Source organism: Alligator mississippiensis, chromosome 5 (assembly GCF_030867095.1).
Source record: "Alligator mississippiensis isolate rAllMis1 chromosome 5, rAllMis1, whole genome shotgun sequence".
NCBI lineage: Eukaryota > Metazoa > Chordata > Crocodylia > Alligatoridae > Alligator > Alligator mississippiensis.
This window is the reverse complement of record NC_081828.1, coordinates 73,085,035-73,105,294: the sequence shown is the minus strand read 5'-3', so window position 1 is coordinate 73,105,294 and position 20,260 is coordinate 73,085,035. Positions and strand designations below refer to the sequence as shown.

Sequence of the window (20,260 nt, the reverse complement as noted above, 5' to 3'; positions counted from 1 at the left end):
TTCTCCCTCACTCAGAAAAAATGTCCCACTGTTTACTTTTCATACAGGACTGCCTTTTTTCATATTAGAAGCTCAGAAAAGCTGAAAAGAAATTGATACAAATCTTAGACTGATTTGGCTTTGTTAAATGGTCAGTGCATAAGCCAGAAACAGAACAGAAGGAAAGTTTTGCTTACAGCTTCACCTGGAAGACCTCTTGGTCCAACTTCCCCATCTTCTCCCTATCATTAAATACAAAATAGAAGTTTCAATGTGAAGAGTATATGCCACCAAAGTATTTCTGTTGCATAAGAACTCATTTTAGATTTTACCGCCAATATAATGAATCTAAAATGGTTAGTAACATACTCTTGATCCATCTTCACCGGGTAAACCAGGAGGTCCTTGTGAGCCACGATCTCCCTGCAGGATAAAGAAAGTCTTATTAAAGCAACGCAACTCTGGAGGGTTGGAAACAATAAAGGATGGGAGAGTGAAATGAAAATGAACGTGTTGGCTGCATATTGTATTTCAATATAAAATGTTGCTTCATTGTCAAACAGATACAAATATACGAGTTACAGTATGCAGTTATCTGCAGTTGTATTATGCAGATTCATCTGAGAAAGAATTAAAATTCAGAGATGTGGTATAGTAATATTGTTATTATCAGTGTCTATAAAACTGTGTTTTTAGCTTCAGAACAGGCACATATGGCTGAAGAAAAAAACATGAGTGTCCAGCTGGTAGTTAGCTGTATCAACAGACCCCAAACACAAAGTGTCACTGATGGTGAAATGAACAATCTGCACCAGGTCAGAGATAATTACAGCTATTTGCTGAATCCTCAGATGCATAAAGTGAAATGCGTGGCCTATATTGCCCAGACTTTATTCCAGAACTACGCCCTATGGCTCCAGTCAAAGAGAGCCTTTAGACTGACTTGTTGAGGGCTTGAAAGGGAGACAGACTTCTACATTTCCATCACAGGCCAGGGCTTTTCCAGCACATATACTCAGAGCCCCAGCCTTTTCTGGACTAGTATTTGGGATTTATTTTCCTTTTCTCATTTTTTAAAAAGGGCTAGAGTATTGCACAGTCAAACACTGCAGACTGACCTCTTTTTGGGGTCAGATTCTTAGTCCATGATCTCCTTTTGGCATTGAATAAAGATAAAACGTTGATGTTGATTTTAGCTTTATTAGTGCCTCCAAGGACCTTGACTACAGTTCTGGACACCGACAGATATATGGAGCCATTCTTGAGTGGCTCCTTTCTTTTCTATTTTTGGTGTGTTGTCAGGGACATGAGATAGAGCTATAAAGCATGATGGGTTTTAATCTACTGCCTTTCTATTCAATGTGATTTTGAGATCATTAAGAAAGTAAATTTGTATGGACAGTGCTTTTGCCACTTCAGTGAGTTCTATAAGGAGCTAGTCCCAAGACTGCCCCAATAGCATCCACTGGAACAGAACATGGCTTCTATGTTATGAATGTGTAAGACATGGGTACAATTTGTAATGAAAGTTTAAATCTGTGAAGCTCTGAATTGGTGCATTCCTGCAGAAGCTCTCTCTTCTCGCAGTATCATGACAATTGAGATCATCCGGGGAGCTTGAGCTAACAACAGTGCTCTGGTTTCATCATGAGGCCTACAGAAGAGCATCATTAATGAGGTCCTTTTATTTAAAATGTTCTTCTTCCACGGTAATGCTGAAGTCTGAATGATTCATATAATTTTTTCTATTTTTTTTTTGGGGGGGGGGGGGTGTTTTTGTTTTCCTGGAACCTCATACAAGTGGATAGAAGAGACATAACATCTTTTCTTTGGAGGATCTCTCGAAGTGATTTAGACATAAGTCACTTTATTGTTCTGTTGATTCTATAATTATGTTTGACAGATGTAGATGTGTATGCTTCCAATAAATATAAGTAACAAAAATGAAATGAAAATTCATAGAGTCACCAATTAGAAGTAAGAAGTAAGCAGTGTGGTCTGACCTTCTGTAAAACCATGGTTTAAAATTTCATCCAGTTTCTCCTACACTTAACCCAACAACTTGTATTTGGGTAAAGTTTATCATTCAGATGGCCCTCCAGCCTGGAAATTACAGTATTTGCTGCCAGCTTAAAATGACTAGATCTGACAAGATTTGTTAAAAGAATACTCTAAGGATTTTGTTTTGTTTTTTAAACATCAATTCTCTCATGGCTGACATTTAACAACAGGAGAAACAGTTTTATCTCTTCATTCTTTTCTGTGCTTTTTATTATTGGTGATAGACCGCAATAAATCTAAAGGGTTGCATCCATCTGATTTCATTTTGAATTGATTTGTTTCAGATTTACCACACTCTCATTTTAATGTTAGTATTTTGTATTTCTCAAGTAATGGGATAGAGAATTTGGGAAAGATTATTCTTTTTATTAACCCCTGCAAATGTATGATTTGCATTTGTTTTGTTCATTGAAAGTATTCATCCATATTTAAAGTATGAAAAAAAGTTTATTCTGTACACTGAAGGTCACAAAGAGCATGTCTACATATGCAATTAATGTGCGGAAAGGTTACTGCACAGTAAAATACTACGCAGTAAGCTATCCCTGGTAGTGCATCTACATATATCCCCATCAGGAACAAATTTGCTCTCAACAGGAGCAGTTCAGCCAGGGCTACTCCTGCTCTGCTCTCATTCAGCAGCCAGGAGGAGCTCTAGGCTCCCCCAGGTGTCTTCCCTGGGCTGGCAGGGGGCACCAGGGTCAGGCCTGGGCTCCAGGGAATGGAGGGGGGGAGCTATCCCACTTCCAGGGCAGCTGCCTCCCACCCCACACCCTTGCCCTGGACAGCTCTCTGCTGCCCAACCACTGCTCTGATCTTGGAGTGGGAGGGGGGTGAGGGGGGGCGGTTAGAATATTATTCCCTGCCCCGGCAGCAGGCAGTTGCTGGGGCAGGGGATAATGACCCAGTCCTGTCTCCAATTGGCCAATTGAAACAGGGGCTAGAAAGCAGGCAGCTGCCCAAGGAGGGGACAGCACTCTGCTGCCTGGGCAACTATGTACCCATGCACTACTGTGCATTACCTAATGTGCAGTAAAGTTACTACCTGTATTTACAGGTAATAGAAAACTGTGCATTAAGCTATTTTAATATGCAGTAGCTGCTGCACATTATTACATAGTGATGCTTTACTGTGAAGTAGACAAATCTACTGTGCAGTAAAGCATCATTATGTAACCACGTGCAGCAGCTAATCTACTGCACAATAAAGTGTCTCGTGTAGATGCACCCAAAAACTGCTAGCTCAGCTATGCCAGATTAGAAGAATGACATGGATCCAATGGCCCTGAGCCAGTCTGAAAGGATTATTTAGCCTTCACATAACATGCGAGGATAAATGGTGACCAGATCTTGCTATAACCCTCTGCTGGTCACTGCATCAAATTAGGGTTCAGTTTGATCTGTGAAGAAGATTGAGGAAATAGGATGAAGAGAATTGTGAGCTGCATTCAAACAAAGGGCTTGAGATACTAAGTATCTCTTAGAACTCTTGGCAAGTAAAGGTTTTTCTCCCATCTACTGCAAGCTAGCTCCAATATGGGGCAGAAGAAAATCACAGTCTAGCTTTCTCTGTACTCCTTTTATGGTGCCTAGCATAACAGGGTACTAACAGGGTAACTGCATTATGGAAAGCAAAGAGGCTAAACCCTGGAGAAACAATGCAATTCAAAACAGAATTGCTATTTCCACCGGTATCCCTATACACGCATGAAGGGCTAGGTGAAATCTAGCTGTACTGATTTTTATGGTGTAACAGGCAAATAATCTTACATCGTTTGTCTAAGGAAGACTATAAAGTTGACTAAATTCATACAAGTGAAAGACAACAAAAATAGCTTTCAGATCTGGTCTTTCCCAAAGTTCTCTGGAGCTTGTGTCTGAGGTTCCCAGACTGAGGCAATTCCCATGAATTAGACATAAAGCTTAACCATTTAACTTCTCTTAATTTATAGAATTAGGAAACATTTTAAACAATGCTAAAAAGAATGAAGTCAGAGGTGATATTTTTAAGACAGCTGCAACATTTAACATTTCCAAACTCCTGTAAAACTCTGTACTCCTCTGTTCATTTCTATGTACCCACAGTATAAATAATATGCATTAATTTTCTGGGATATTACAACTTGTTTTGAACAATCAGTTTAAAACCATATGGCAACATCTTTGATCTGAAACAAATTAAAGAAAGTACACCAGTTGAAAATATGGCCCAATCTCTGGAACTATATTTAAACCAAAAAATTTTGATGTGGATTGTTAACTATGTTCCATGTTAATGGTTTCCTTTTCTGAAACTTTTGTTACATTTATAACTTGACAGTATGTTTTAACATAAAATTCTTACATTCTCTGCCGGTAAACTGTTCATAGTTTTTTTTGTTTTAAGTTGATATAATGTTACCACCGTTTTCATAAGTTGTTATATAAACATTCATGTTTATCTTACCCTGTGACCTTTTTCACCAGGCAGACCAGGAAGACCATCAAACCCTCTATCACCCTAGGAAAGAAGAAATTACAGCCTTAGTAAACAGCTATTGTATTTTGTAATATTCTTAGTAAAATTACACCTTATCCCTGTGAGCTAAGTTCTGCCCACAGATGCATGCGTACACCAATTGAGTAAGTTATTGAAGTCTAGCACATATAGCCAAACATACAGAATTTGGTTCTTTGTATTCCTATGTCTTTGGTTCAAAGCAGAGGAAGCTGTTATGCATCATATTTTACAATCTGTTGTCATTATGTCTTTTATGAAACTAAAAACTAAACTAAAATTTATGTCATTATTTCTTTTATGAAACTAAAAACTATGTCTTTTATGAACTATAGCAAGACAAAAGCCTTAACTCCTGCCCTAGAGTTGCAGAGGCAATTCCAGTAATACTTAAAAGAGTTCTAGTGAGGTCAGGATACGGTCCAAAGAATCAACTTGCTTAAAGGTTACACACCTATTACCATTAATTCACATATTTTTAAATGGTGTTTCTTACGTCTAACCCAACTGTTTGAAACCTCAATATTTTCCTTGCACAGTAGATTCCTACATTGTTTTTACATTTGGGTTGGCATGTTAAAAGTTTGGTCCTGATTTAAAATATGCATAATTCATTCTGTGACTGAAATATAATCACACGGTTCATAATTACCAGGGATCCTGGTATTCTCTGTTTAAAAGTTGTAAACTCTATGATTAAAAAAAAAAAAAAGTCCAAATTCTGATTGAAGCCCCCCAATCCACATTTTTCTGTGATTAAAATGAAATGCCTCTCTCTCTATATATATATATATACGTATCACTTGAACACAGTGTTTTATTGCTATATTTACACTTTTAAAGCAATTTGGAAGCCTACCAGTGCCTCAATCACTTAATAAAATAAATTCTAAATACCTATAAATTTTGGAGGATGATTTTCAGTTTTTTATTATGGAAAATCATAGGTCCACCTGCTCCCTTCATTCACCAGGATGTGGGTCCAGCTTCAGCTGTGCCTCCTTATTGCTTTGTGGCACTGAGCAGCCCTGATATGCCGGTGCCCTGCTCATGCCACTGCCAGTCACTCCCGACCCACATTCCCTTGGACCTGCCAGTGCCCCTCACTCCCCACTCACATCCCCCTGGCTCTGCTGGTATCCCTCACTCCTCTCCTATCACCCCTGCTACCCCTGGTGGCTCCCCTCATTCCCCACCCAAAGCCCCTTACCCCTGAGACCTGCCAGAGGGAGCCCCAAACTCCCAGGCCTATAGGACCAGGGACCTGGGTCCGCAACCCCCTGCCCCCCTGCAGCAGTGCCCAAGACCTGCCTGCCACATGTGGGAGGGAGCAGCTGCTGTGGTAGAGCAGAGCATGGAGCCCAGCTCCCCCTCCCGCACAGGCAGCATGGCCTTAGCAGAGCCCATGGTTTGGGGGGAGGGGCAGGTCTGGGCTGCCTGTTGTGGGCTTGGACTCTCCACCCTGCTGCCCTCCCCTGGGGCCTCTCCAACCCAGTGGACAGGACCTGGCACAGCAGGCCAGAGTGTGGCAGAGCAGACATGGATAAGGGAACTTGGTGCTGCCACCATGAGCCCTGCATCATCATGGCAGAGTACACCCTGCTCGCTCAGCAGCAGCAGGGCTGGAGGCACAAAGTTGTGCCCCTTGCTGCTTCTGGGCAGGCAGGGGGTGTTTTACCAGGGTGGCACGGACTCCTGGAAGTGGCACTGAGCTTCCCTGTCCCACTGTGCCCTGCAGCTGTGGGTCCCACCCACTGAGCCGCAGAGGTCCTGGGGGGAGGGCAGCAGGGCAGGAAGCCCAAGCCTGCAGCTGCCAGCCCACATCACCCCCACCCTGAGCACAAAACTGGGGGGCACATACCCCCCTAGGAGTGCACACAGTGGTGGGGATCTACCCCCACCCCAAACCCCTGGACAAGTTGCCTGTGGTCCCATCCCACTCCCCACCTGGACCCTATGGCCATGCATTCCAAACCACATGCACCACCCAGGCTGGCAGCACCCCAGCTTTGCCCAGCTCCCTCTCTCCCTCACTATGGGAGCCTCAATCCCCACCACCCCCATGCCAGACTTACCTGCAGGGAGCTGCTTTCCAGGCTGCCTGGTGGCCATGTGCATGTGTACATGTGCACATGCACATGGTGCCTCCTGCCTGACTGCCTTCCTCCTACTCTCCCAGCCCAGAACTCTGCCATCCTGCAAGGGGAAGCCTAACGTTTCACATGTTTTTCTGCTTTAAAGGATAAAAACTGGGTTTTTCTTCTTAAAAAGAGAAAATCTGGGTTTTGCTGCATTTTTCCATTACAAACGGAAAGCCTGGATCCCTGATCATTACATACCTTCGATCCTGGTTCTCCTGGCATCCCTCTAGCACCGTCAGCACCTGGGCGACCCTGTAAACAAATGCAAACACATGAAGAGGCCAACTCGTGATATACAACACAACCAGGAAAAATTGCTTTTCATGGGGATTTCAGGTTTTTTAAACCAAATATAGATTGGGCTTCTGCATTACTTACCCTTTTACCCCGTTTTCCACTTGGACCAATAGCACCTTGAATACCTCGAGGACCCTAAATTTAAACAACACAGTTCTTAAAATCATATTAAATATGGTAGCACAAGGCTCAAACAGCTAGCTAAACAAGTCAACTGAAGGAAAGCATAAGGAGTTAGTCTCTTAAATACCCAAACTGTGATTTTTCAGAACTACATAAAAGATTTTGGGTGCAGTATCTTGATTGGATGGCTATGGAAATTTCAAGCCATTGGTTTGCAAAAACTTTTTCTAGCAACATTAAAATGAAAGTCAGTCATGCAAATAATTATTTTAACAAACACTTTCTTTTCATGTTCCAAATTCTCATACAAACATGAACTATAGTCATAAAAAAGTTTAAGTAATGCCCAAAGTACACAAGTGGTGATGAACTTTGCTATAGGTTTAGCTGAAAGTCTACTGTATCCCACAGTCTAGTGGTTTCTAATACCAGTAAAGAGGGACAGATACAATACAAACAAAAAAGAAGAGTAGCAGCTACTGAGCCACACATGCCACTCTGGTACCATTTAAGTTTTCTTGGAAATGTCCTGTTTAATTACTCTCTGAGTTCAACCTTGTTCAGTTTATGAGATCTGATAAGACCACATCCTCTAGTCATAAGACTGGAGACACTGACATTAATGGCAGCTATAAGCATATAAGGTACTGAGTGGAGAAAAGAGCCTGTAATGTTATTTCAAAAAAACGGTTTTCAAGAAATGACAGTGTGTGATAATTGACCTTTTTTAACATAAAGGCAGCTTGTTACTTTCACATTTCAAAATGAATTTCATGGAGAACTACTCAATTTCCTACAGCACTATCCAAGCAAACTTGTCTTTTAGTTACTTGTAAAAAAGATACAATTAGTTGATCTATAGTAAATTATCTAAATGTATTTCCATGTATTGGAAAGCATAAAAAGGTAAAATATTCCAGTAATTTTTACTGTACCTGAGGACCTGGTTCACCACTTTCACCTTTAGCACCAGATGAACCTGGTCCACCCTTTATAAAATACACAAAATACACTGTAAATTTAAGGAAACACAAACATGCTACACAAACAAATATTTTTTATAAATTAATTAAAAATAGAAGCACCTTTGAATTAATTATTATGAAACCAGTACTTTAGTCTGTAGAACAGAAAATTGTATTTCTTTGTGGTTTGACAAACTATGTTTCAAAACATATTTAACCCTAAAATAAGGGTTGAAACCAACCGAATTAAACAGGATCAGATTTAACCATTCTATATTAGTGTTTGCAAGATAAATACCAGAACAGTAGGGATGTAGGTTTTTAAAAATCATGGTTGGTTCCTGTACCAGGTAGAAGCCAACAAGACTTGAAACCAGATTTCTCTGGTCTTGTATAGCTATCAAAATCCAGCACGATCTGAAGGCTTTTATTTATTTACTTTTATATCAGTGTAGCGAATGGAAAGACTCCTATCCATTTATTTCATTTACTAGTGTTCTTTGGATCAAATTCATAATCATACTGGCCTCTAAATATATGCTGAATCTGCATAAATATATTGTTCTATTTTTTTATGTTATCTGAGATATAAAAATACAAAATCCCAGCATTAATAAAAGGATGAAAGAAGGTATTCTCTCTCACAGGATTTCAACATCAGTTTGATTGAGCATTTTTTCTAAAGTGACAATCCTATCCTGAGTTATTTCTGAACATGGAACAGACACCATGGTTAGCTGTTGACTGTTCACAACAGTTTATCTGTATAAAATAGTTTTTGTCCAGGATACATTTACACAATGAATAGAAACCTCTTTAGACAAAAATCTTATATAAATGTATTATATAAATTAACTGTGTGAACTCTTGACACAGTATAGTTAAAAAGTTAACAGCAACTTTTCTTGGTTAAGGAAAGGGATTTTTTTACAGCATAGTTAATATGCTTCTTAACATATTTAATAGGGATTCTCTCAGTTAAAATAGCAAATACATGTCAGGTTAAGGTTGAGATTTCCAAAAGTAACAAGTGAATTTGTTCACCCCAGTTCTTGACTGAACTTGACTTTTCGGAAGGTAAGCATTCTACAACCTCTGAAAATTAAGCCTCTTTTGAGACATCTCAAGTTATGCACACAAGCAACTGAGGCACCAACAATTACTAGTGACTTTTGGGAATCTTGACTTAAAGATCAGTAGAGCTGGATTTCTAGAGCCTCCTGGTGGTTTAACAGCAAAATAGCTAGTCATTAAACAGCATACAAAGAATCACTGATGCTTCTAACATGTGCCCCAGCACTGGAGCATGGCCAAAACTATCAATAAATTGAACTACACCCTTCCATGGGATCTACTGCTTTTTTTACAAATGGAGTAAGTGTGAACTGTAGTTAAATATCTATTGTGCCTGCATATGCTGAACGTGATATTCTAAGTCCCTTGATTTACACCATTTAAACAGGGTATTAGGGTTGTTTTTGTGTAAAAAAAAACAAACCAATTGAAATGATTTATTATAAATATAGTTAAATTTATTGTGATCAACCAAAAGTCTGTAGGCCAAACTCTCTGCTGGGCATCAGGGACAATTTAATTAGTTTTAGGAAAGTTATGTCAACACAGAATTTGTCTCAGTACATCAGCTTGAAAATTACTGTTAAAGCCCAGCAATTTCAATTTGGAAGACAGAGTAAACTTTGTTTTTTTTTTTAGTTGGAAGTCAGCTGAAGCCACAACATTTTACCTATATAAATAAGAAGTGCCAAATCCTTGGGACTGGTCTTTCAGGAGCTCATTGTAACTTGGCAAGAAAGGAGTTCTTTGAAGCTACATGATGCTAGGGACATAGCTTGCCAGACCAACACAGGGTACAAATTTACAGCAATTTCACAATTATGACAGCTGCCAATAATTTCTGAGGGAACATCCAGCAGTCAAAAGTTGTGGAAATATAAGGGCATCAGATTGAGTCCTGCCCTCCACAGATATGCCTTCCACATTTTGTGCTGGGGGGTACAATGGAACAAAGACACTTTGCCAACTTTTCTGTCATCCTGGGATCTTCCCTTACATAAAAAAGGTGTCCTCAATGGCTGCATCCAGATGAGCAGGGGCATGCACTTGCAGCAGTACAACTAGTAATGCCACAAATTAGCAGGTCTCCTATCTCTATGTGCCTCAGCACAAGGGCAGCCCTGGGAGATGGAAGCAGGCAACTCTCCCATTTCCACATGCCTTGGTGCGGGCACTGTGCCCAGGGCTGCCTGCTTCCCCGTCTTGAGGAATACTGTGTCCCAGCCAGCTGTTCACAGCTGGCTGGGGTACAAGGAGCCCCAGCTTGGGAAAATCCCAGTAGCAAATTTTCCCCCCATGCTGCAAAATTAGCAGTGTCATGCCTGGTTTAATGTGCAACACATGCAGTTTGTGGCACCACAAAGTGGTTTGTGGCACCCCAAACTGTAAATGCCTGTGGTGTGGCCAGTAGGGACAATTCTGCCCCCCTGTTAAGACAAAAATTTTCTACACAAAATGCAATTTGCATATTTGTTAATCTGTCTTCTTCCTTGCTAACTAATAGTGGATTCAATATACTATATATTAAGGAAGTGAGGATGACAAGAAGAAAAATAGAAGGTAGGAAGGGGGAATAACTGTGGTAAAATTGGACAATATTTTAATGATGCTTTGCATAATAGGATGTAGCAAAGATCATCTAAATCAGGTGTGGCCAATCTGTGGCACATGACACAATGGCATCGGCAGCCTCTGTGTGTGGCACATGGATGATCAGGGAGGGGGCAGGGAACACAACAGCAGATAAAGCAGGGAGCAGAAAGCAGAGGAACGGATTAGGCAGGGGAAGAGGAATATCTGTCAATTAATCCTTCCAAGAAAGCAAATCTACTGATTTCTAAATTCAAATGGCTACATCATATATCAGAAAATAAATATAATAACCTGGGATAAATTTAGAAAAGACTACTTTTCTACAAAGCCTATGATCTTTGTTGTAGCAGTTGTTATTTTGTCTTGTTGTAGGTACAGGTTAATGGTTTTCTGAATGATGTTAAGTGCTAAATTATGACATTTAGTGGATTATTTGAGTCTGCAAAGTACCAATTTCCTAAGAGAGAATATTGCAATTACAAGTAGACTTATCATGTACTTTAGAAACTGCCCAGCTTCCTACCCGGTTTTCTACTCTTTTTACATGTGCTGTACTTTTAAAATGTTGGCTCAGGATCACACTGCCAAACTGAGTAGTAATCTAAAAGCTCTTTGGCATGCTTACTTTCATGGACTTTTGATATCTATACTTAAATCGTTATCCTCATTTTATGTAACTTACCACAGGACCTGGTCTTCCAGTGAGTCCCATGGGGCCAGGTGGCCCTCTCATAGCAATCTGTGAATGAAGAAAAAAAAAAACCAATAAAATACTCCAAGAGAAAGCAAGAAAGCTACAAAACCAGATATGAGAATTGTATAATAGCATATTCATTCATTCATTCACTGATGATGCTAGTAGCTGTTTAGGTCATAGATAAATGTTTATGTTGCTCAGCTTTTCAACTGATGTTAAAAAGCATAAGGGAAAGATAGCGAATATTGAGCTATCACAAGTGTACAGACAATACGTAACCCTATATCTGTGTTATTTACTATTTATTGAGACTGTAATAGAATGTGCCTATATTTGCACAGTAGCGTTTGTCCTCTCAGTAGGAAGAGTTATACAAAAATGATTATATTTTAACAAGGAAGTGGTAATACTAGGAACTGGAACTCTGTCACTATAGTTGAAAACTGTTCTACTATTGGCTAAACAAGAAGCCCTAATATTTTCAAGACACACTCATGTAGCTAAGCCACATTGATGATGACTTGTCCCCCAGTTAAGCCATTTGGAAGTCTAGATAACACAGAAAGGATGAAGCATAATGGTTTCACCTTAAATATGTTTTCTCGAGGTTATATCACACTTTCCAGAATCAACATGCAAGTAAACATTCAAGTAAATTGATTTGGATATCTCAGCAAACGATCAGCCCAATCTCCTGCAGTGTTCTGCTTAGATGCTGTGTTGGTCATACTGAATTAGCAAACCTATTAAATATGCCGCCCTTACATTCAGGGTTCTTACGTGTGACTGAAGATTGCCTCCCCTCCCCTCTACATCTATATATCATAAAGGTTCCTGTTACTATATATTTATTATTTTATAAAGCTCCCTGTTTTAGATATATATATATATATATATATATATATATATATATATATATAAATATCTATCTATCTATCTATATATATCTAAAAACAGGGAGCTTTATAAAATAATAAATATATAGTATATATATATAGTGTATATATATAGTATCAGGGACCTTTATAAAATTCACCACTGTATATACAGATATATTTTTATGGCAGTTTTACTTGACCATTAGGAAGAACAACAGTCTTACCCTAGCCTGCTGAAGAATTGCTTGGGCTTGAGCTTCCTGAGCTGAGATTGTTGGACCTTTCTCCCCATCACCACCAAAGCGGAACTACAAACATCAAAAGGAAAAAAAGAATTCAAAATAAACAAGGTATTCATTGTAATTGTACAAACTGCTGCTTAAGACACTGTGCCTGGTTTTTTTCCTTTAGTTTTACTCTGGTGTTACTTATTCCATTTCCAAAAGATGGAGAAGCAGTAACATTGGTTTTAATGTGGATATTAAGCAACTGATAACAGAATTTGAAAACAAGCCTAATCTCATATAAATATTCCATTGAAACATTTTGTAAAAACAGGAAATCTGTTTTTTTTTCTCTTATTATTTATGTAACATGCCATTAAAATGCAAATGAAAGAGAAGAATCAATTTTTAATGTCTGCAAAGTAGCACTAACAAAAACATGCACCAAAATCATTCTTCTGTAACGAAAGTCAAAGTAATTTTAGTTACTAGCAGAAAAATGCCTAAGGTAGTCTGTCAGTGATTGGGCTTTCCTGGGGCAGGGAAACCCAAGGATCAAGCCTTCTTATTCCCTTACTATAGAGCTCCTTTTTGAGGCAACTTTTTAGCTATAACTTCTGTGTGCCCCTATAGCACTATAATTTTGTAATATTACTTAGCATCCCCAAGGGCTCAGCATTTTGTAGCTCTATAAATGAATGCCTGTACATTATCTAAGAGAACTTTCGAGAAAGTACCAGCTCAAAAATATAACACATTTTAATAATCATTCATTGATTCTCTTTTAAACAGAAAATAAACTTTCCGACTGCCTCCTTTCTTCACTCATACAATTGGTGTATGGGGAAGTCTAAGCATTCAGTGGAAGTATAGTAACAGTAACCAATAAGCACCTATACCTAGTCTATCTCCCTAAACATGCTCCATTGTAATTTGCACTCTATTAATTCCTAAGCAATATTCTACAGGAGAAATCTTTTCATTTGCACTCAGTAATATATTGTGTTTTGCCACCTGTGGTATGATAGCTTTAATAGCTTTGGGAATATTCCTCCTCCTGCTGACTAATGAAAGCAGTACTGTGATAAATATGCTTACAAAACTTCAAGCAAGAAAGACTGCAGTCTCTTGAATGAAATCAGAAATGTCCAATCCATGCAAAGTTCTTACATATTTTCTCTTTTATAAACATACTAAATGACCTTCAAAAGATTACAAGTGAGTATCTCTGTTTTATGTTGCATGCCAAAGGCAGAACCACCTGCAGGATAGGACATCTGTTTTCTCATCTTGATTAATTTCCCTTTTCTGGAAGCAAAAGTATTCTGTAACAAAAATTGACTACCATGTAATGACAATAGGACTTACTGGCAACATTAACATGGTACCAGGGGGACCAGCTAAACCATCAGCTCCTGGAAGGCCAGCACGTCCTGGTGGGCCCTGTGAGAACAAAAGAAAATGGAAAAAGTTATAGAAGATTCATCTATATGCACTAAGCACATCTTGCTAGTTACAGGACTACCAGTGTCCACACCTGTATTCATAAGTTTTGTCATTCAGAAGGCCAATGTGGGAACCCAAGACATAATTAATTTTGGAGGCACCAATTATGAACCCAGTATAAACTGAGGTGAGGTTTGACAAGTCTGCATCATTAATTTAATTGTTGAATATTACAAACATGATGTCATTTTAAAAACAAGCACTACACATCATCTAGGAAAGTGAAGCTAAGATGTAACTTAAAAAATACTAAAGAATATAAAACTCTGCAAAGCTACGGATAAGAATACCAGGGCTAGGTACAGACATACAAAAGCCTGAGGCAGAATTGATTTAAATTATGTGGTTTTCTGTAAATGGTGTGGTTGAGCTTGGTAGCAAACAAAACACATATTTGGCCTGAGTGGGGAGGGGAGGAGGGCAAATCATAGACCAGGTTCTGCCATTTTTTAACCAGCCTATATGTGCCGAACTTCTATTCTGTTATGGGTATATGCCACTCTCTAACCATTTATACCGGTAAAAGTATAATGTCTGTACTTGGCCCCAGAGAATGGTAAATGACCTAAAGCTAAATCAGGCCATGTGATTGTAATCAAGACATTAGTTAGTGGTTGTGATCCCAAACAAAGCTTCAGTTAAATTAGTTTTTCACTTTCTTCCCTCATGGCACATTTTTAGGGGAAAACTTCACCGCCGTGATACACATAAGGGGAACTTTTGCATAAACTTGTCCTCTTCTTAAGGGCATATATAAAACATGAGCGCTCTTAAATTTGAGGCAATAAATAAATTTGAGGCAGTTTGAGGCAACTCTCTATAACTATCAGGATGCAACATTTCTACTTAACACCAAAATTTGAATTCCACCATCACTGATGGCTGTATAAATTGTGGACCTTGTGGCAAAACTGGAGTATATCTTTCCAGAATCAGAAGATATGATTTTGCTGTTCTACATGTTTAATTGAACAATGCCCTTTGCTTGAATGAGATTTTTGTTAGAAATTTTTTTCATAAAAGTTTCATTTAAGTGAAAAATTTAAGATACCATTAAAACAATTATATCAATAGCTATGCTCCAAGTGCTATGTATGAAAAATAAAACAAATAAAACCCCAACAAAAGAAAAGAAGTCTATCTTGCAGGCATAAACTGAATTTCTAAGTGGCCTTTTACCTTAATATTAAAGTATTATTATGCATTGACCCTGCATAATGACCTACTTCTTGGGGTTCCTGTGACCTTATTAGGACTCTTTAAGACTGAAGCCCAAGTCAGAATTGGAGACTTGGTACGTCTAGTCTGAGGTCTGCCTCAAGAAAAACATTATTGCACACTTGCCACTTAACAGGCAAAAGGAATATCATCTTAAGTGATTTCATTATGCTGCTTTGAAGTTTCTGTGTTGTTTTATCAGTATAAAAGGATACATTTCTATGGATGTATTAAATCTCTAAGACCAAATATTGAATACAAATGTGCATATCTAAGTATGTCCTATTTTTACAACAAATTACACAGTGAATTGTTGAAGTACTCTCAGTGTCTCCTGCACACAAATATATCATGTACATGCTAGACTCCTCAGTAAATTGTCACTCCTAAAGCTGAGTGAAATTCACTTCATGTCAGTTGAAGCAGAAAGTTTTTCAAACTAAATGCATTGAAACTTTCTTTACATTACACAAGTTATAGACCTAGCAAAGGACTTGTGAAGACGCAAGAGTCTTTAAATAATAGCAGGGTTAAATATACAAGTTGAAAAAGGCTATTTTAAAACTACAATTTTAATATTATGTATGGTCAGAGCTGAACTTTTCAAACGCCATGTCATTTAATGTGGCTAACATGCATTTGTCCTTTGCTGCACCAGTAAAGATTGGAGCATGTCCAATATAGTTCAACTGGAGAACAGACACTATTTCCAGCATTTTAATATGGAGTTTGGTACTGCATTTCAGTATGTCTGCCCTTATCTTTGAATGATTTATAGTTCAAACATTTTTGTTTAAATCTCATTCAACTTTATGTAAGGAATATGTAATTGGATTGATACAATTATTTTATTTCATTTTAAAATTGTTTGTAGCAAAATAACACAATGAAGTAAGAGCTAGAGCAGTAATTTTCAACCAGGATGTCGCACCACCCTCACATGCTGTGTCAGAGATTTTGAACGGTGCCACACAATATTAGTACTGCTAGGTGTTCAAACACCTACACAATTCACAAGATAGACTACAACAGGTCAAAATGGTTTTGACACTACAGATTCCTATTTCATATTTCCAGGTTTTTCTCAGTTCTTTGCAGCAGAAGAAATGGTCTATTATTTTCCCATAGTCAAAACACAAGTGAAAGCTAAGAGCTGGCATTTTCTCAGGTGTTCTTTGAATTTTACTAGCTTGAGAGAACCACTGAGACACAATTAACCTCTTTTCCCCCCTATGTTTGCTCTGTGTATTGCTATTTTGAAAGCGATATTTGCCCAGATTCTCGGGGGTGTAAATCAGTACAGCCCCATCAATGTCTCTTGAGTTGTGTCAATATGCACCAGTTCAGGATCTCATCCATTAACTTCACTAACAATTGGTTTAAGATCTACCTATAATCTACTGAAAAATCTACATATTAACTTACCCTCTCACCAGGATCACCTGGAGGACCAACAGCACCCTGTAAACCTGGAGGACCTGTAAGACCCTGTGAAAAAACAGCCCATATGTAATTATGCTGCATGACAAACTGGAGCAGTGTTTATAAGTGCTTATTGTTTTGCAAAAAGGTTGCATTCAAGACCCATAAATAATTATCTCCAAATATTAAGGCAGATTTGTTTTTTTTTCCTATAAAAAAAAGTATAGTCAAGTTTTTAAAAGTTGTGACCAATAAGTCAGGGTTAAATTTTTACAAGTGATCGTCAACCAGCATTGTCTCATTTTCACACTAGAACCAAGCCCTTTTGTACTGTACTGTGTAATAGTATAGTTACCTATGAGAAATTATGATGTCTCAATTTTAATTATGTTAATTCAGATGTACCAAAGCACAAGAGACAAATCAAATGCACAAAGGGGGAGGTATAAATAGATGAGAAAAAACAAATAAAATGACTAGTACAAACAAATAAAAACAAGCCACATACAGGAGGTCCTCTTGCTCCTGGTGGTCCTTCAACAAGCATTCCCTACAGGAAAAAACCAAACAGAAACACATTTAAAAGTCAAAAAGAAATAATTACAGGAAAAATAATTTAAGTCTTATGTTTGAATGGGGACCTTTTTCTTATTCCATATACTCCTGTTTTCACTGAAACACAGAAATACAACTCTCCAAAGCAGCCAAGGTTAACATTTTCTCTTAAGGACCATGCTTCACTTACCAGTGCACCCACTGGAGCATATAGGTAAGCTAACTGTACTGAATTTTCCTGAATTACTCTGGGCAATGATGTCACCTTTTCTGCACTACCAATTTTTAAAGAAAATCTTTTGCAAAATAAAGACAATCATAACTCAAACTCAACTCACATACGCTGATTCAATCCTATATTGGCCCTATTCTATAAGAGTGCCGGTGTATTGAAATGTATCCAGGTCATTTAGTGTTATTATGAAAATACTAAACTGTGCCTAGGAGTTCAGTGACTTTAAAAATGTAGGTCACAATGGATCTAACATTACTTGATTCATGATGACAATTTTTTTAAAATAATATTGCAAGGCATTTGGTTATGTTTAACAAGAAGGGAATGAAAGGTTTTAAAGATACAGTCATTTTGTGGGCTAATGTAGTCTGAAGTTCACCACACATCATTTGACACTGCACTACAGTCTCAACTTCCGCTCATTTATTTTCTGTGACCAACGACTTCTGGATATACTAAACCTAATGATGGGAGTATTAAAACTAGAATGGTGTCCTAGGAAATAAAGTTCAATCACCTAATATTGCAGGCAACCATTCCATTTAATCCCATTTTCTTAAGCTTCCTCTTAAAATTATTTTGTTTTTGCACGCACTAATCCCTGTTACAGTTCTGTGCTGCAGGTAAACCACCACATGGCTCCAGTACATATTTTAACAGTTATTCAACCACTACACAAATGTAGAAAAATATTTTGTAATATAACCTATTTTTCTTTTAATTCAGGTTTATTATAGTCCTCTAAACTAAAATACAACAACATAACTATACTTTTTCATACAAGCAATTTCCCTATCACCTCATTATTTACAGCTTGAGAAGGTTTTTTAGGCCACATGCTCCCTTAGCATTGCTAATTTCCACACATTTGAATTCAAGCTTATAAACCATAACAATAGAAAGTTCCATAGTGCTGGTGTAACATGATGTTGCAATGCTTTTATGTAACCATATTACCACTTCAGAAGTAAGTATTTAATTGACCAAAATACACACAATGAGTGGTGTGGAAAGTTAAAAAAAAAAAAGGCAGAGCCAATTCTTTTAAGATATGGGTAGGCACACATTGCATTGAGTCCAATTTGTATAGATTTACCTAAATTCATTTAAAACTAATTAACAGGGGTACCACTCTTTATTTTTCTTATTTATTTGATGTCTATGCTTCCCTCTCCAAAATTGCCCAAGGCAGGTTACAATAACACACTCACATAAGCAAATAAAATAATGAAATGATAACAACACAGATCCTGAAAGACTACCCAAAGCTTAAAGATACCTGCTAAAAGTCTGACCCAATAAAAAGGTCTTAGCATTTGTAAGGTAGTCACAGCAACACAAAGCTCAAGGTGAGCTCATCACCTGAGCATTTGCCCAGCTTTTGAGGCAAGTTTGATGCTCTCACTGAGCCTCTCTCACCGCAGCTACACTGTTAGCAATACTCAAGACACCAGGTATATAATTAGCTTGGGTATGTCTACATGAACTGCATTCACTGCAGTGACTACAGCATAGATAGAGGTGCACCTCTTATATGTAAGAAGCTTTTCTATATTTTAACGGGCATCATAGCTGTCTCTTTGAGGCTAAGTACAAACAGTGCCTGAGGCTGAATTGATTCAGTCTTCACAGGTTTATCTAAGCTACATAGATTGAACTGATAATCAAGTGAACATACATTCACTTTTGATTCTGGAAATGCAGCCACATGCCTGCAATGGCCCAGGTCAAAAGTAGGGCAGGGGTGCTAGAGCATGCCTCCCTACTTGGCTAGAGCAGACAAATTGGGCCAAGGCTAGCCATCTGCCCCATAGGGAGGTGGGAAAGGGGGTGGTTGCAGGGAAGCTGCAAAGCATCCTGGGATGGTGAGGGGCTGTGAGTTAACTTGAACCTAGAGGGGATCTGGGGCAGAATTTTAATAAACCAATTTAACCTAAATCAGTTAAGTCTGATATTACATCTACCCAGGTTTCTCTTAAACCAGTTTCAGTCATTTTGAAAGCAGTTTCCATGCACTGAACTTCTGGTGCGTTACAGATTTGAACTAGTTTCTGATCACTTATACTGGTTTATGTGTAATTTCTGTCCTTAACCTGAATGGTACAAGAAGCTGTTAGTGGTGCTTTTCTATATCATTTATGCTGCCAGTCCATGTAATAATACTGTTGATAGGCTTGGAGGACCTCATAATTAATATATTGTCTTCCTGTTTTTAAATTATGTGGTTTAATGCTGAAGTAAAGTACCAGTGAAAAACATAGGGAACTTAAGAAAAAATATCCACTGAAGTACTTACAGGTTCAATCACAGCTGGTTCCCCCTTCTGTCCTTTTTCTCCATAAATACCATGTCCAGTCACCTGTCAGATCATAAAATAAAGCATAAGAATCCTGTGCACTCTGAACGGAGAGTCTATAACTTAAGGAAAGGGAAGGAGGAGTAAGAGGAAAGAGATTTTGCCTCTTGACCTTCCAAGCAACCCCATCTGCTTCTCTATTGCTCTCTTTGCCTCATATAGGGGTAACAAAAGAAGTAAAAGACAGCTGTTCCCTTGGACTAGAACAGCTGTCTTATTTTCCTAAAGAATACTGAAGCTAAGATATGGGGTGAAGTTGAAGAAAAGAAGAATGTATAAGTTTTCCCACGTCCTTTGTTCTCCCTTATTATTAAGCCAAAAAGGAATCTGCCTTGCTCTCCACTGGGATTTTATTTTTCATGCCCCTAACTTCATTGTCACTGTCTAACGGTTATATAAGGAGTAGTCAGCCGAGAAACAATCTGCAACTCCATAACCT

At 38.3% G+C, this 20,260-nt stretch overlaps 1 protein-coding gene across 5 annotated transcripts in view; it reads right to left on the bottom strand.

Moving 5' to 3' along the window:
• Positions 1–20,260, bottom strand: part of COL11A1 (collagen type XI alpha 1 chain) — a 260,479-nt gene that overhangs the window by 143,320 nt on the left and 96,899 nt on the right. For all 5 annotated transcript variants that reach the window (XM_059728451.1, XM_059728453.1, XM_059728452.1 and 2 more), the window contains 12 exons: positions 19,762–19,824; positions 17,184–17,225; positions 16,679–16,741; positions 13,898–13,972; positions 12,530–12,613; positions 11,413–11,469; positions 8,034–8,087; positions 7,057–7,110; positions 6,877–6,930; positions 4,487–4,540; positions 349–402; positions 177–221 (listed from right to left, as the gene is read on the bottom strand). In XM_059728451.1, the coding sequence (XP_059584434.1) occupies positions 177–221; positions 349–402; positions 4,487–4,540; positions 6,877–6,930; positions 7,057–7,110; positions 8,034–8,087; positions 11,413–11,469; positions 12,530–12,613; positions 13,898–13,972; positions 16,679–16,741; positions 17,184–17,225; positions 19,762–19,824 (699 nt within the window). The remainder of the gene's footprint in view (positions 1–176; positions 222–348; positions 403–4,486; positions 4,541–6,876; positions 6,931–7,056; positions 7,111–8,033; positions 8,088–11,412; positions 11,470–12,529; positions 12,614–13,897; positions 13,973–16,678; positions 16,742–17,183; positions 17,226–19,761; positions 19,825–20,260) is intronic.